At 43.8% G+C, this 14,525-nt stretch overlaps 1 protein-coding gene across 1 annotated transcript; it reads left to right on the top strand.

The window, feature by feature from the left end:
- Window positions 1–769: 769 nt before the first annotated feature.
- hic2 (hypermethylated in cancer 2) lies at window positions 770–14,413 on the top strand. The gene is made up of 2 exons (XM_014011776.1): window positions 770–921; window positions 12,307–14,413. Exon 2 carries the CDS (start codon window positions 12,367–12,369, stop codon window positions 14,116–14,118), a length of 1,752 nt encoding a protein of 583 aa, XP_013867230.1. The 5' UTR covers window positions 770–921; window positions 12,307–12,366; the 3' UTR covers window positions 14,119–14,413.
- Window positions 14,414–14,525: the final 112 nt, after the last annotated feature.

The following is a 14,525-nucleotide window of genomic DNA, read 5'->3' on the forward strand; positions in this document are numbered from 1 at the left end:
AATTTGCACATAAATCCTAAAACAATTTAAAGTGGTTCAAAGTGAAGCCTGTATAAAAAGTACCACAAACCTTTACAGACTCTAGTCATGACTAAAGAAACATGCTGTTGATTTAATCAATGATAAAGGGAAATGTGACTTTGTCAAAAGTAATTTACACATAATTACTTTTGTAATTCAATCACCTTTACTTGATTAGTTTCAGGGCTGGTCGTCTGTGGTCATGTCATCTGGAGGTTTTTTAAAAATTGGTGTCTTCATAAAGATTATTCTGGTTTGAAAGAGTTCGCTCAGGTGGTCTTTCAGCCATGTCGGTATAAAAATTTGAAATGTGGGTATGCGATCAATGTAAACAAAGCACCTTTATCTGCAAATTTCACCCAACAAACCTGAGCGTAAACATGGAGAAATATCGCCTGACCTTCTGAACCCAAACAAATTTTCCATGGATGTTGCTATTGTAGACATTTATAGTCAAGGACAAATAAACAATCACCATGAGGATATTTTTTATWTCAGTTTTCTGTTTTTTTACCAGTAGCATAAAAGTAGATACTTCTGTTTGTTTGTTTTTTATTATTTGTTTGCATTTAAAGCATTTTGCCCCCTAACTTAGCAGAATCAGAGCAGGAATTTTGCCAGGAATCAGGGTTTTAAAACCCTCCTCTCTCTCTTTGCTGCTGCCATCTTGCAGGTARACTTGCCAGGGGTTCTGGTTTTGAGAAAGTGGCCAAACCCTCCCACAGTGGGCTGTATTTTTTTTTTTCTCTCTGCTGCGCTCTGGGCTGGTTTCTATTCAAATGTGGGTCAGGGGTGAGGAAGCCTAACGTCATAAGCTTTGCAACATGGCGTCCCGAAGGCTGTGAGATGAGCAGGAGGATGGTAGAGAGCGCTTGAGGACGATCCTACCGATGTGATAAGGTATTTAAAACGCATTATTTCTCTTTAAGGTGGATTATAAACGGACAGCGGAGCCGCTTTCGTGCCTGTTTGATCGGATCTCTGCTTCAGCTGCTGCAGGAGGAGGAATCGCGTTTTTTCCCCCTTTTCCTCTCTCCACGCCGTGCCAACAAAAAGAGGCTCTCTGCTGCTGTTGGTGCCTTTTTCCTGGCTCTACCAGGGCGGCTTGGCAAACCGAGGAAGCCTCAAAACCGTTCGTGGTTTTAATAGAAAAAAAAGGGGGGGTCCCTGCTGTAAAACCGCATAGCTGATTGTTTGCAAATATGGGTGCGTTTGTTTTTGGTTTTGGGGGAAGATTACAGGAGATGCCCCACACGGGCTGTTTGTGGAGCAGATAATTACCAGGCAGGATGGCAAAGCGCAGGCGACAGACATGAGCCACAACCCCCCACACACCCCACACAGAAACCTTTCTCTTTCTCCGTCCTATAAACAGTTTTTAAATCCAATAAATTCGGATTAAAAACGATGAGGAGTCGAATGTTTTTTTTTGTGTGAAAATAAGCGAAATTTACGCATAACGTTGTGCGCAATCTCCAGAAAAAAAAGAAAGAAACACACCTCCCATGGCTGCTGAATGACTTGGTGCAACCCGCATTGTTTATTATGTAGGTTAAGCCCCCCGTGGTCACAGGTAGGTCTAATTAAAGAGATTTAACAGGATTGACTGGTAGTGTGGACGCAGCCTGGTCCAGGTCCCACAACGTCGAGCCTCCGTGGGTTTCATCGAAGCTGCTGTGGGTGTGACGTGACTGTGACCTGAAACTGCAGTGTTTTTTTTAATAGAACCCGTGGCCTGAACGGCTCATTTTACTGTGTTGGACATTTGAATACTGAGCTGAGGCCAGACGCTCAGGTGTGAAGGCAGCTTGGCTCCCAAGGTAGATCCGTGTTCACCAAAGAGGCATGGAGATAATGGGGCACAGGAATGCCAGTAATGCTGGGTTGTCTTGACTGGCTGCTGGTTTTGAGTCACCAACAATTCTTCTTCTCCAACACACACACTAGTTAGGTCATTTGTGCTCCATAAAATGGTGGTTTTGTATCATTAATAAAAGCAGAAACCATTATTTGTCAGATAACATTTCGGTTGGTCTGTTTTGAAACAGTTTGGTTCCTGTTTCTAAACTCTTCTCTGTGGTCGAGCCAAAGTAAATATGTAAATAAAGTCAACCATGCTTTTCACAACTTTTTATCCCCCTCTGACTCACAGGGTGACAAAGCCTTTAATATTTAGATTACAAGATGTTGTTTAGACCGGTCACACCCACAGAGAGGTGTTCAGTCAGTCTGCCTGCTGGCCTCCAATCATGTTTGAGTTTTTAAACACTACTAGTGGAAAAACACATTTTCCTTTTTGTTTATTAAACCTCTGAAAGTTACATCTAAGATCAACTCAATCTTATTAAGCCACTGGCTTTTAATTTTTCTCTCTACACCACCAGTAAAAATAGGCTTAACTGTACGTTTTATTATTTCATTGCCGAGCTTTTGAAATTTCATAGTTGTCCTACGCAACCTAAACGGTGAAGGGTCAAACAAATTAATCCAGGTCATTAAAATGACCGAGTCAACTGATCGGTATGACTTGTTTCATTGATTACTGTAAGGACAACAGACTCTGGCCTGCAGGGTAATTCGAGGCCAGCGTTCCTCATCTGATCCTCATGATCGGGGCCGGTTGCCTCACGCCTTTCTCGGCACACACTCGGCATCCCGTGTTCGGTGTGATCACGGCTTACCGTGACGTGTGTGTGGGCAGCGCGGCGCAGTAAGAAGCCTGCTTAGGCTATGTAGTTCTGCTGACGTGTTGGACGGGGACTTATGGATTGCGTCTGCGTGCCTCACGGGTCGCTGCGAGCTGTCTGTTTGCGGGCAGTTTGGTTTGCTCAGTGGATAAAAGCACCTCGGGGCAGGGTTGTTGTTCTTTAAGAAGAAGAATGTGGAATGTAGAGCTGATAGCCAGAAGGTTATGTGCTGTTTAAAAGCTGTAGAAAGAGGAGTGGGGTGGGGGGTGGCTGGCATTTTGTGAAACCATCAAACTTACCCAACCAAACCATGAAGCACCGGGTCATGTGGCTTTGCTGCTTTTTTATTTTATTATTTAATTTTTAAAACACGGGTGAAACGAAGCCGGCTATCTCATCCTGTGTATTTTGTCAAGACAGAGGTCTCTTTATCTCACTACTCATATCTCAGTGAAGTGGTGATCACTTCACTTGTGGTGAGGGCGAACAGTCATATGGTGTGTTTCAAAGTGCTACACGGTCCTGCCTGCAGCTTCTGTCCACTCCTAACATTGATATTTTGCAAACACTACTTTTAGTTTTGAACCTATTGTCGGCACACAAACAGGGTTTGGTAAGAAAGTGATTATTATTAAAACTCAGTTTTTAATGCATTTGTGTTCTTAAGATATGGTGGTTTAATACATGTTTTTTAACAAATCTTTTCAAATGAAAGTTCTGAGGTCAGGCGTTTAGCCAAGATTTTGGAAGGTAGTGTTGACGCTTCATGCCGGCCGGGGGTCCTTCCATTACGTTTACCACCCTCTACCTCCCAACCCCTGATGACAAAAGTTTCATAGCTTACAAACCAGGAGTGGCGACTCAACACAACAGCCTGACGCTGTAAAATCGTTACCCACCTCTTCTATCCAAGCCCGATGCAACTTATTCTTTATGTCTCGTCCACTGGCTTCATAAACTTTTGGTTTATGCTCGGTGTGCGCGCACTGCTGGATCTGAGTTAATTTTTCCCAAGGCTCACCCCCATCTTAATTTTGATTGGCTATCTAGTGGCCTATCTAGTGTGGTTGAGAGTCAAATCTGCCTCATCCACAGAAATGTTTACTAAATCTTGACAAACATGAAGATTGGCACATCGTCCCAAGGGCATTGATGCAAAGAAATGGGGAATCACAAAACTAAAACAGGGCATCGCAAAACCAAAAGAGGGCGTCAAAATAACGTCCTGACTCCCCTCTAGTAGCAGTTTGAGAATATTTTTAATGAAAATACGGTACAAATTAAATGCTATTATTATTATTATTGTTATTGTTGTTGTTATTATTTTTAAATTTAAGTTTAATTCTGACTAGACCGATGAGCTAACGGCTAGTCAGAGTTGAGCGAAGGCCTATAGCTTCCATCTTAGAGGGACTCCAGTCTCCAACATTTCATGATCATTTAAATATCTGGGCTGCTCATGTTGTTGTCAGTTTCACATTACTCTTATTTACACTCAGTTCTATGGAAATTTGCAAATAGCTGTAGCGCCTCAGTGTAGTTAAACTAAGGGTGTTCAAACTATCTACAGCAGGTAAGATCTTAACTGTTCATAAAGTCCACAGAACCCTTTTGTCAGAAATGTGACCCGTTATTTCGGATCTTTTTCTCATTGAACTTACTGAAAATCTGGATTAAAGAGGGACAAAATCTTCATGTTTATTTTGTGTTATTGTGGGTTTTTGCAYGAAACAAAATGAAATGGCCATAAACAAAAGACTTTCATTGTTTTTGTTCTTAAAAGATCCAGAATTATGTCACTGGGGCTTAAATYGTCTTCATTTCAGCTTTTTATGTAATTTCTCCAGAGGCGCTTTGAGCGAAACACAACATGGATGATGCAGATCAGAAACGCACACTCATGCATAAAACCATGACACACACTCTTGTTTGTTATGAGGGAAAATAAAACATTTGTGTCTCGGTTTTAAATCTGGTTCACTTCTGGGATGATTTATTCTCTGAGCCGAATAAATCATCCGTCTCAGGCTTTATTTAATTAGGCTGGCGTTTTTTATAGACCTGTTTAATTTCTTACCATCTTTTAAAGAAACCATCAAATTAAATGGAAAATAACACATGTCAATACTGATTATTTCTCACTTTAATCCTTTTTAAAAAATGGAACGTAACATCTTAACAAATATGGGGGAAAAATCATGGAATCTGTCGTGTAAGCAGTTGTTTACACAYGGCCGTGCAGAAAGATAAATAAATCATATTGACCTAAAAATATGGACAACTTGATTCTGTATCTTGTCAGTTTTGTTTTTGAGCATTTTTGTTTGCAAAAAGTCAAACTGATGTCAGAATACAAACAGGTTTATTTACTGTGATAACATAATCTGGGTGAAACTGAGCTCCAAAGTTCATTTTGTTTTTTGCAATCAGGATATAAAAAATGTCAAATCTAAATACCAAGAAGTGGTTTATTGTATTATTGAAATAGTTAATTGTTTAATCTCCTTTTATACTGTTACTCTTTTCCTATAATCTTCTTTTTTTGATATTTTGTACTTTTAATAATCATGAAGGGAAAATAAAMAGCCAATTTAAGTTTTTTTTTATAGAGTTTTAGTCCAGTTTATGCAGAACTGCCTGGACTTATCTTTACTGTTTTGCTCAGGAAGTGAAAGAAGACTCATGAAAACCTGCTTACCTGCTCCTCCTCCTCGCTTCGGCTTCAGGATGTAGTGTTTTTATTTATATCATTCACTTTTTTTTGTTTGTTTCAGCAACAGAATCCTAGGATACGCTGTAATGTGGGAAACCAAAGGCACTTTTACATCTCGGGTTGATTTGTTTTTATTACAGCGTGTGTACATTAAACCTGGCAGCACAGYTCTGGTATATTTGTCGTGTGTGTGGCAACATCTGCCCCTCCTTCATCTCGCTGCACCCTTTTCAACCTGTGGGACTGATACTTTTATGTTTTTCCCTTCTGTTGTGCAGCCAATCAGTCAGATAATTGTTAAATATCATCTTGGATCATACACTTCTTGACTTTTTATGCATTTATTATGACCTGGAGCTTTATTTCTAGAATTACACGCAMRCTTCCAGCAGATTATTTGCATCSAASTCATTCAGCTGTTAGTCATGGCTTTAAAAAATACTTTCAAGCAATAAAAACAGCATCTCTCTACTGTAGAGCCCTGMACTCATTATGATTGGATTGAATTTAGAATTGCCTGTTTTTATTGGCATTTTTTAGTAAATTATAATTAGTCACCTCTTTTTTCCTGCAACGTTGTAACATTTTGGATTTCACACTAGCCAGATTTCCAAATATTTAATGAAAAGAAAACCAGGTTTCCTTAAATCAGGTTTGGAAACRATAAAAAGCTGCTGAATTCACTACCTCCTTTAGCTTTTTTTGGGCTTCGTAGATTTTCTTAATGCGATTTTATGTGTGACAGTTCAGTTTGTCGTAGCAGTGTTTCATATAGAGGAAAGAAACTGCGTTATTACAATAAATGCATATTTCTAACAAGGAAACACTAATAAGAAAATAAGTGTGCTGCTTTAGCATCATAAAATATGCAGCTAGTAAGAACCTCAGCTGGCCCCAAACAAATAATCTGCAAAGGAAATGTCTCACCATCTACAGCTCTTTAGTTATTTTAATTCAGGTGTTGATATGAGATGGGTTTTTACCATAACMAGGTGCACATCTATAACCCACTTCCTGATGTAGTCCTGTGTGTGCCACATATTTGTGTATTTGCCAGTGCAGATAAAGATGTAAACGTATCAGGAAATTGGGTTTCTGTCATTTCCTTCGACGCAGCAGATAGTCCATTAGATGAGAGCCAACATCAGGCATGGTCGTCTGAAAAGCCTCGCCCGCCCRCGTGCTTTAATCTCCTCATTGTGTCGCGCGCCGTCCTTTTCACGTGCGAGCGACGCGACGGTCGGATGACCGCAGCKCCACCGCGGGCCCTGCGCGGCTCAGCCGTGCCCATGCAGCAAGGTCAGCCATGTTGAGAGCCGGTTGCTTGGGTGTTTGGATTTCAAACTGGCTTTGCACCATCCCCCTGACCCCTCCCCCACCGCCTCTGCCCACCAGCGTACTCCTCTTTCTGTGTGTGACAGTGTGCATGTGTTCTTTTAAAGTGCGTGCCTTTTTTTTTTTCCTCTCCCCTCCTGTACACGATTGCCTCTCCGCTCGTGTCTATCTCTCCGCCACTAATCCCTTTTTTGTGCAGATTGTGAGAGTTCAGTGGCAGGTCCTCAAATGTCGTTATTAATGCGCTGTTTACAGAAAAGAACAACCCGAGTTTTCTTTAAAAAGCAAGGCTGAATGTGGTTTTCAAAATTCTACTCTGTCTTGTTTTCTGTCGGTTGACCTTTCACAATAGTAGGGTGTGTTTTGTTATTGCGCCACAGGACTTTGCCTCACCTCTGCCCCCTCTCTTGGCTCTCTTGCCGTCCGTCGAGGAGATTAGTGCCACAGCCCACTACTCCCTCAGCCACCTTTGCTACGTGCACTTACTTGATGCGTAATCCATAAACTCCAAAGCACAGGAATGCAAAAAAAAAAAAGCCACTAAGTGAGGTCAAACCTGATTGTCCAGCTCTGTGGTGTAACCAGTTTAATTTGGCTGACATTAATTCACCGCTCAGGGCTCTTCAACGCTCACTAGTTTGCAGTTGTAAATCAACACCTGGGTATGTGATCCTGATCACGTCAGTCTGTTTTTTTTTTTTTTTTTTTTGCGGTAAACATCCGTGTCAGCTCTTCTTGTCAGCAGGCTTCTAAAAGAGGTCAAGGTTGAACCTTTTAAAACGAAGCTGCTGCACCCCCTTATCATTAAGCCTCGGTTTCTCAAAAGGTTGACAGTAAAGTCAAGTAAGGCTGATCATGTACCTACAGGACCCGCATTCCTCCTGGTCTGGTAGGAGTCAGCGCAAAAATAGTTAGTTTTCGTGTCTGCAGATAGTGCCGGCTTCGTTGGAAAACACTTGCAGGTTCAACCCTTTTTTTTTATTCTAAACGCTAGATCATGTAAATTGCCTGAGAGCTGGAATGACTGCTTAGAGGTTGCATTAAAATGTGCATAAAAAGCCGAGCCCTCGCGGGCGGAGGTACCGTGATGGCGTGGGCCTATCGTTTCCCCATTGTAATACATCTCTCTTTCCTGGGCAGCATCATTAGGAGGGGAGCTGGGACTACATGTGTCCCACCTTAGCTGCATATAGATCAGCAGTAATCCATTAGCAGCCCCCTGGAATCTAGCAGGCAGGGCGCAGCACAGAAGGGGCCGGGAGGCTGTGTGGTTGATGGGGGAAGGAGAGGGAGAACGAGGGATGAGATGAGGAGGGGGGGGGTAGTTTTTTTTCAGCTCTTGCACTGATTCTTCACTCCGAGCCCAGCCCCCTTTTTATGTTGGCCTGCAGGAAACAAGAAAAACAGTCTCTTGGATCCACCATAAAGCATGCTGAGGTGTGTATGTTTAAAAGAGACTTGAATGATGAATGGCTTCCTGGCTGGCATCGGAGCAGAGGCTCCAGCCGCCCTCTTGTTCATCACTGCCAGCCGGGGCTCAGTGCCACACACCCCTGAAGCTGGTTCCATGATTAACGGATATGGGTTATGTGTTCCAGCATGGCTCATTATGATCAACATTAGGGACAGTGAGCCGTTCCTGAGATGTGGCTGCAGGTCCAGGGAGACAGTGGAGACAGTGGGAAGATAAAAGAGCAAGAGAAAGATGTGCAGCAGAGGGACGTGGGGGGGAGGGGAGGAAGACCATGAGGAGAAGTGTCGAAGCAGATGAGGCAAGGCCGGGCCTKAGAGTAATGATTACTTCAGCTGATTGTATCAGCCAGTCAGACTGTGACAGACCCCAGCCTTTTCTGCTTTACACTTAAGCAACGTTCATGCCTGAAGAGATAACCTCAGAAAGCTCCCATCATAAGAAGTCAACTTCCAGACTGATATCTTGTATTTTCATGTTTGTCCTTTTTACCAGCTCATTGTGGGGCTTGCAGACATTAAATTCAGGTTTTGATCGTAAGATTTGAAAAAAGTAAAATGTGACTGATTGAGCATGAAATTTTATCTTTCTGGTGAAGGAGCAAAACAAAAACAGATCTATAGGATCCCTGGTGGAAAACGGAAACTGAGCTCCTTTAAGAATCGCATAACTYCAGTTGTTTTTTACATTTTAAAAATGCTGACAAACACCAGTTACCAGGTATGATGCCCCCCTCAGTCCGCGGTTAACGGGTGTGCATGTATGCGTTTCTCCTCGGTTCAGCCTCGGCCAAATCTGTCTCCTTTTTCTGGTTCCAGCCTTGCTCTCAGAACCACCTCGGCGGTGGTTCTAAGGGTGTATTGCGCGCTCACCGTTTTGTCATCAGCAGACTTCTGCATGTACGTTGGCTGAGTCGAGGCAGAACTTGCAAACTCCTCCAGTAAACTCTTCCTGGAGAGATGTGAAGGAGATGAGCGCATACAGCTTGAGCTGGACGGAGGCGTCTGAACTGAGCAGATATCCTTGAGGTTCGGTCACCTACGATTTATAAACGCACTTTTAAACAGTGCCTCGACAAAAAAAAAAAAAAACCACTACAACTGTATGATAAAACCACAACTGCTTTTTTAAAAATCTTTTTCCTTTTTTACCACAATGGCGATCTGCCCACAGAGTGAGAGAGACACTGACATGGAGACGGGGCTTTACTTATCAGATACTATGGTGAGGCTGCAGAGATGAATCTCTCTTACTTCTCTTTGTTCACACATGTGTGTCTTCACACATYATGGGACCAGGAAAAAGGAGCGTTGCACGTGCAGTCCCCCGCTTCACAATCACTTGCCAACTCTGCACTGTGACTACCTCCACCGCAGCCTCTGCAGTGGATCGACTTCAACACCCTCCACCCCCCTTATACTCTGCCACAGTCGTTTCACATGACACCAAGGCAGGAAAAGGCCYGGCTTTAAAAAGTGTGAAAGGAGCTACACAGACAAATTGGCATCTGTGTGTGAAATGGGAAGTGGTGTGTGTGTGTGTGGGTGTGCCCWWGTTTTTACTACTTGGTGGGGATGAGTTTTCAGGAGAATGCAGCCTCGTGGGGACCGGATGCCTCTTGTGGGGACCAAAGCCCGGTCTCTACGACTTCGGAGGCTGATTTTGGGTGTGGGGGTTGGGTTTAGGACCAAGGTGTGAATTGAGTTTAGGTTAGTTTTAGGGTCAGGTAGGTACCTGTGGGGTTAATGTTAGAGTAAATGGTCAGGTTAAGAGATAAAATTTCCAAAAAATGAATGGAAGTCCATGGAAAGTCCCCACAAGGCTAGGTGTGTGTGTGTGTGTGTGTGTGTGTGTGTGTGTGTGTGTCGTCACACTGCTCTTAGCCAACAGAGGTTGTCTCTGACATGATACCAAGGGTCTGACTTATTGTGTTGAAGTGTGCGTGGATGCCGCACAGACCTGCCTTTTGATCTGTGTGAATGGTCATAAAGGGAGCAGCGGTGGCTGCAAGATTCATTTTCTTTGTTTATTTTTTGTATAAGGCACAATCAACGGGTATAAAAGAGCAAGTGATTGTTAATCCTGAGATATTCTTTATCAGTTCTATGAATAATCAGAGCCTTTGTGTTGGCAAGAAGTGGATTTTCTCAATATTCTTGTTGTAATAGGCAGTTACTGATGGGTCAAAGCTTTGTTTTTTTTAGTTGAACATGAACTAATGAAAGTCAAGACATCAGTGAGTTCATTACTGTGTGTTTTGTTCCATTTTATTTAAAGTTCATGTTAAGGCAAAAGGATTTACAGATGTTTTGATGCRCTGGTCTGAACCGATCACCACACAACTACAATACAAATTATTCTTGTCCTGAATTCCTGAATATCCACTCTGAAATGTTTTYCTTGTCTTTTTTATTTTTAGAAAACAATATCCGCTTATTTCTAAATGCAAACCATTTTAAGTATTTTCAGTTCCTGTGGTGCAGATCCAAAACAAGTGAATACTAACRGCTAAATATCAAAGCGTTTGATATGTTTTTTCAAACTAAAATTACTACAGTAGTAATGTTTAATCTCTAGAAAYGCACTGTATGCTGCTGTTTTCAATTACATAAACATATTGATTCATTTTCCCAACATTTAAAAAGCCTCAAATTAAAGCAAAATCATATTTTTGTGTGAGGCTGTTAAAAGAGCACCGCAGTATGTTGTAGGTCACCTGTGAATGAGATTCACCTGTCCTAATTCCATAAATGAGGGCCTCTCTGGAGGATCAAGTGGTGCCGTCCTTGTCTTTGAGCCACACCCTCCCCCTCCCCTTCTGCCCATGCTCCTGTGTAGTTTTACCTGCTCAGGTGTCACCTAATCCTCCCCCACCCCACCCCCGGCCCCGCTGTGCCACCGACCCCCACCCTCAGACAATGGGGCAGGGCTGACATTACCATGACCTAATGGAGACGAGAGTGAGCCGTGTTTCCAAAGAGGGCACCCCACCGAAACTAGAGTTACTCTGTTGAAATGGGGAAGAGAAGCTGAGAAGAGGCACCGTATGAAAATAGTTACGTTACCCTTTCTTCCTCTCTGTCCCTGTGGCTTTTCGTGCCAGAACAGCGGCAGGGTGTACGGTCAGAACTTGATCTGTGTAGGGCAACTATTTGTTTAAAATGGAYGATGAAAGGAAGGACGTGGGTTCCAGTTTCTTATCTGCAATGTTATGTGTAGCATGTTTGAACGGTGTGTTAATTTATCTGTGAATAGATGTATTTGTAGGGCCGGTGTCATAAGAAATGCAGCTTAATTGCTGTTTAAGTCATGCAAAATAGATTATTAGATCAAACTTATCAGGGGTAGACATCAACCTGTTGACAAAGCCYGGTTGTCCGCAAAACATTTTTATTGTCCAAAAGAATCTAAAGAAAAATGTAATTTAACAAGTATATTCTTCTGTAGACAGTTTATTATACATAATTGTTCTCAGTCAGCCAGGTTGACAGGATCTGCGTGAATGAAACTTCCTCATTCTCTTTTTTTTTGAAATAGAGTTCAACATTCATAAGCTTCTTTCTGCTCATAGGTCAAACATTTTCACTAAAACAGGAGTATCCTGTGTACATAACCTTTATTAAAAGTTACAGTTTAGTGTTCTTTTCAGTTTTACTAAGTTTTTTTTCTCCCTTTCATTTTTACAATGACAAACACCCGCGGCAGAGAACTTTAATCAAGGTCTTTTTTGCTTGGTTGTCCACCGGACAACCAAGACACAGGATATRGTTGTCCAAAATGAAAATAGGTTGTCTCAGACAACCTAAACAATGGTTGTCTTATAAAACAAACAAAAATGTACTGGTTTTCAGTTAAAAAAAAACTGTTTTGACACCAACACTGTGTTTGCTGTAGTGACCAAGCTGCTGGAAAACTGCCACRTAAAAAGAAAATGTTCTTGTATTTGCAAACTGAAATATTGAAAATCATATTTTAGAGCTGCGACTAGGTTCACACATGAATAATGCAACATTTGCACTGAAATAGGTCTACATTTTAATATTCAAAACTAACCATCTTTCTTTGTCTTTGTCTTTTAGCTTTAGGTGTTGCTCGTTGTGGAAGAGAGAGAGAGAGAGAGAGAGAGAAGAAGGGAGGAAATGGAACTGCCAAATCATGCCAAACAACTGTTGCTGCAACTCAACCAGCAGAGAGCCAAAGGCTTCTTGTGTGACGTCATCATTGTGGTGGAGAATGCACTCTTCCGTGCTCACAAGAACATCCTGGCAGCAAGCAGCATTTACTTCAAGTCACTGGTCCTCCATGATAACCTAATTAACCTCGACACAGAGATGGTCAACCCCTCTGTTTTTAGACAAGTTCTGGATTTTATCTATACTGGAAAGCTCCTGTCCTCCTCGGACCACAGCAACGAGCAGAACTTCAGTGCCCTCTTGACTGCAGCCAGCTACCTCCAGCTCCACGACCTCGCCGCTCTGTGCAGAAAGAAGCTCAAGCGCAGTAGTGGGAAGCCCCTGCCAGGAAAACCCTCCACTCCAGGTCCTCTTAGTCGCTTACGTCTCAACAACCAGCGCCTTTCCTCTTCTACTCCTGCTGGCCCGAACAACCACTATCCCCCGGCCCCTTCCGATGCCGACCAACCACAGCCAGATGAAGGCCTTCGGGACAAGCTCTCGGATGACGAGCTATTTGTCGGCAGCTCCGGGAAGGTGGGGAATGGGGGACATGGAAGCAGTAATGGTAACCTTAGCAGTGGAGCAAGTGCTGGGGAGCCAGATCTTGGACTTGATCTGTCCAAGAAGAGTCCTCACTCTGCAGGCACAGCCACTGACGCCCTCAGCCCGCACAGCAACTCCCAGGAGTCCCCTCAATCTGCCTCAGTATCCACAACCAACAGTGCCTCGTTGGACGACTCCTCAACCACCCTGCCAGGTGCCGACACTTGCATCTCAGAGACCATGGAGCTCAACTCCGCTTCCAAAACCTCTGAGGAAACCCCAAACCAAACAGATGGTCCTCCGCCGCATAAGAAAACCCGGCAGGCTGCTCGCAAGAACGAATGGCCAAAAAGAGAGGCGTCAGGGTTGAAGTCGGAGGAACACGACCGGCCCCTGGTCAACGGTGTGATCGTGGGTCCTAAAGATGGCCGCTCCTCTGGGATCTGCGGAGGAAGTGGTAGCTGCTTTGCGTCTGACCAGTCCTTCCACTGTAAAGATGAGGATGACGGAGGAGAAAATGGGCAGGACCACAGTGATGAAAGTGGTCAAAGTGATGGAGAGAGTGCAGGAGGCGGAGGAGGGCACCACAGCGTCAACTATGTGTACCGGCAGGAAGGTTTTGAGCCAGCGTTTGGGGACAACCTCTACGTGTGCATTCCCTGCGGTAAGGGCTTCCCCAGTTCCGAGCAGCTCAACGCTCACGTGGAAACGCACACCGAGGACGAGCTCTACATCAAAGAGGAGGGCGGGGCCTTTGTGAAAGAGGAAGACGATGAGGAAGCCGAGGACCTTTCTGCCCCYGTGGGTCCCTCCGGCTTTGGCTCTGAGTCACGTCCGTTCAAGTGTACTGTCTGCAGTAAGAGCTACAAAGACCCCGCGACGCTGAGGCAACACGAAAAGAGCCACTGGCTGACCCGGCCCTTCCCCTGCAACATCTGCGGCAAAATGTTCACCCAACGGGGAACCATGACACGCCACATGCGCAGCCACCTGGGCCTCAAGCCCTTTGCATGCGAGGAGTGCGGCATGCGCTTCACACGCCAGTACCGCCTGACGGAGCACATGCGCGTCCACTCCGGGGAGAAGCCGTACGAATGCCAGCTATGTGGTGGGAAGTTTACACAGCAGCGCAACCTCATCAGTCACCTGAGAATGCACACCTCACCCTCTTAGAAATGCATCAAGCCAAAGAACCATGGGAATAAGAAAAATAAAAAGAACATTTCTCTACCTTTTTTTTCCATCTCTGAAGCAAAGAAATGCACACATACACATTCACGTGGAAAAGAAACACATAGCTCTACGTATAAAGTCCAGTTTACGATGCCCTGGATGAGTGAATGATGTTGCTGCTCTCCGAGGTGGTCTCTTACCGACGGTGGGATCTTGTTGGTGCCAGGATCAGGTTCGTCGTTTTATATCGAGTGACGTGTGCTCATCTCTCAGGAGTTTTTCGAGGGACAATTTACTCGTGTGTCTCTCTCCAAAGTCACGAAGCCATGATGCAGTGGCATGACATCTCGTTTGTCGAATGTGAATGTGGGTACTGATATAATTTCAAGCCCCCCACCTCCTCACCC

Source organism: Austrofundulus limnaeus, unplaced genomic scaffold, assembly GCF_001266775.1.
Source record: "Austrofundulus limnaeus strain Quisiro unplaced genomic scaffold, Austrofundulus_limnaeus-1.0 Scaffold84, whole genome shotgun sequence".
Taxonomy (NCBI): domain Eukaryota; kingdom Metazoa; phylum Chordata; class Actinopteri; order Cyprinodontiformes; family Rivulidae; genus Austrofundulus; species Austrofundulus limnaeus.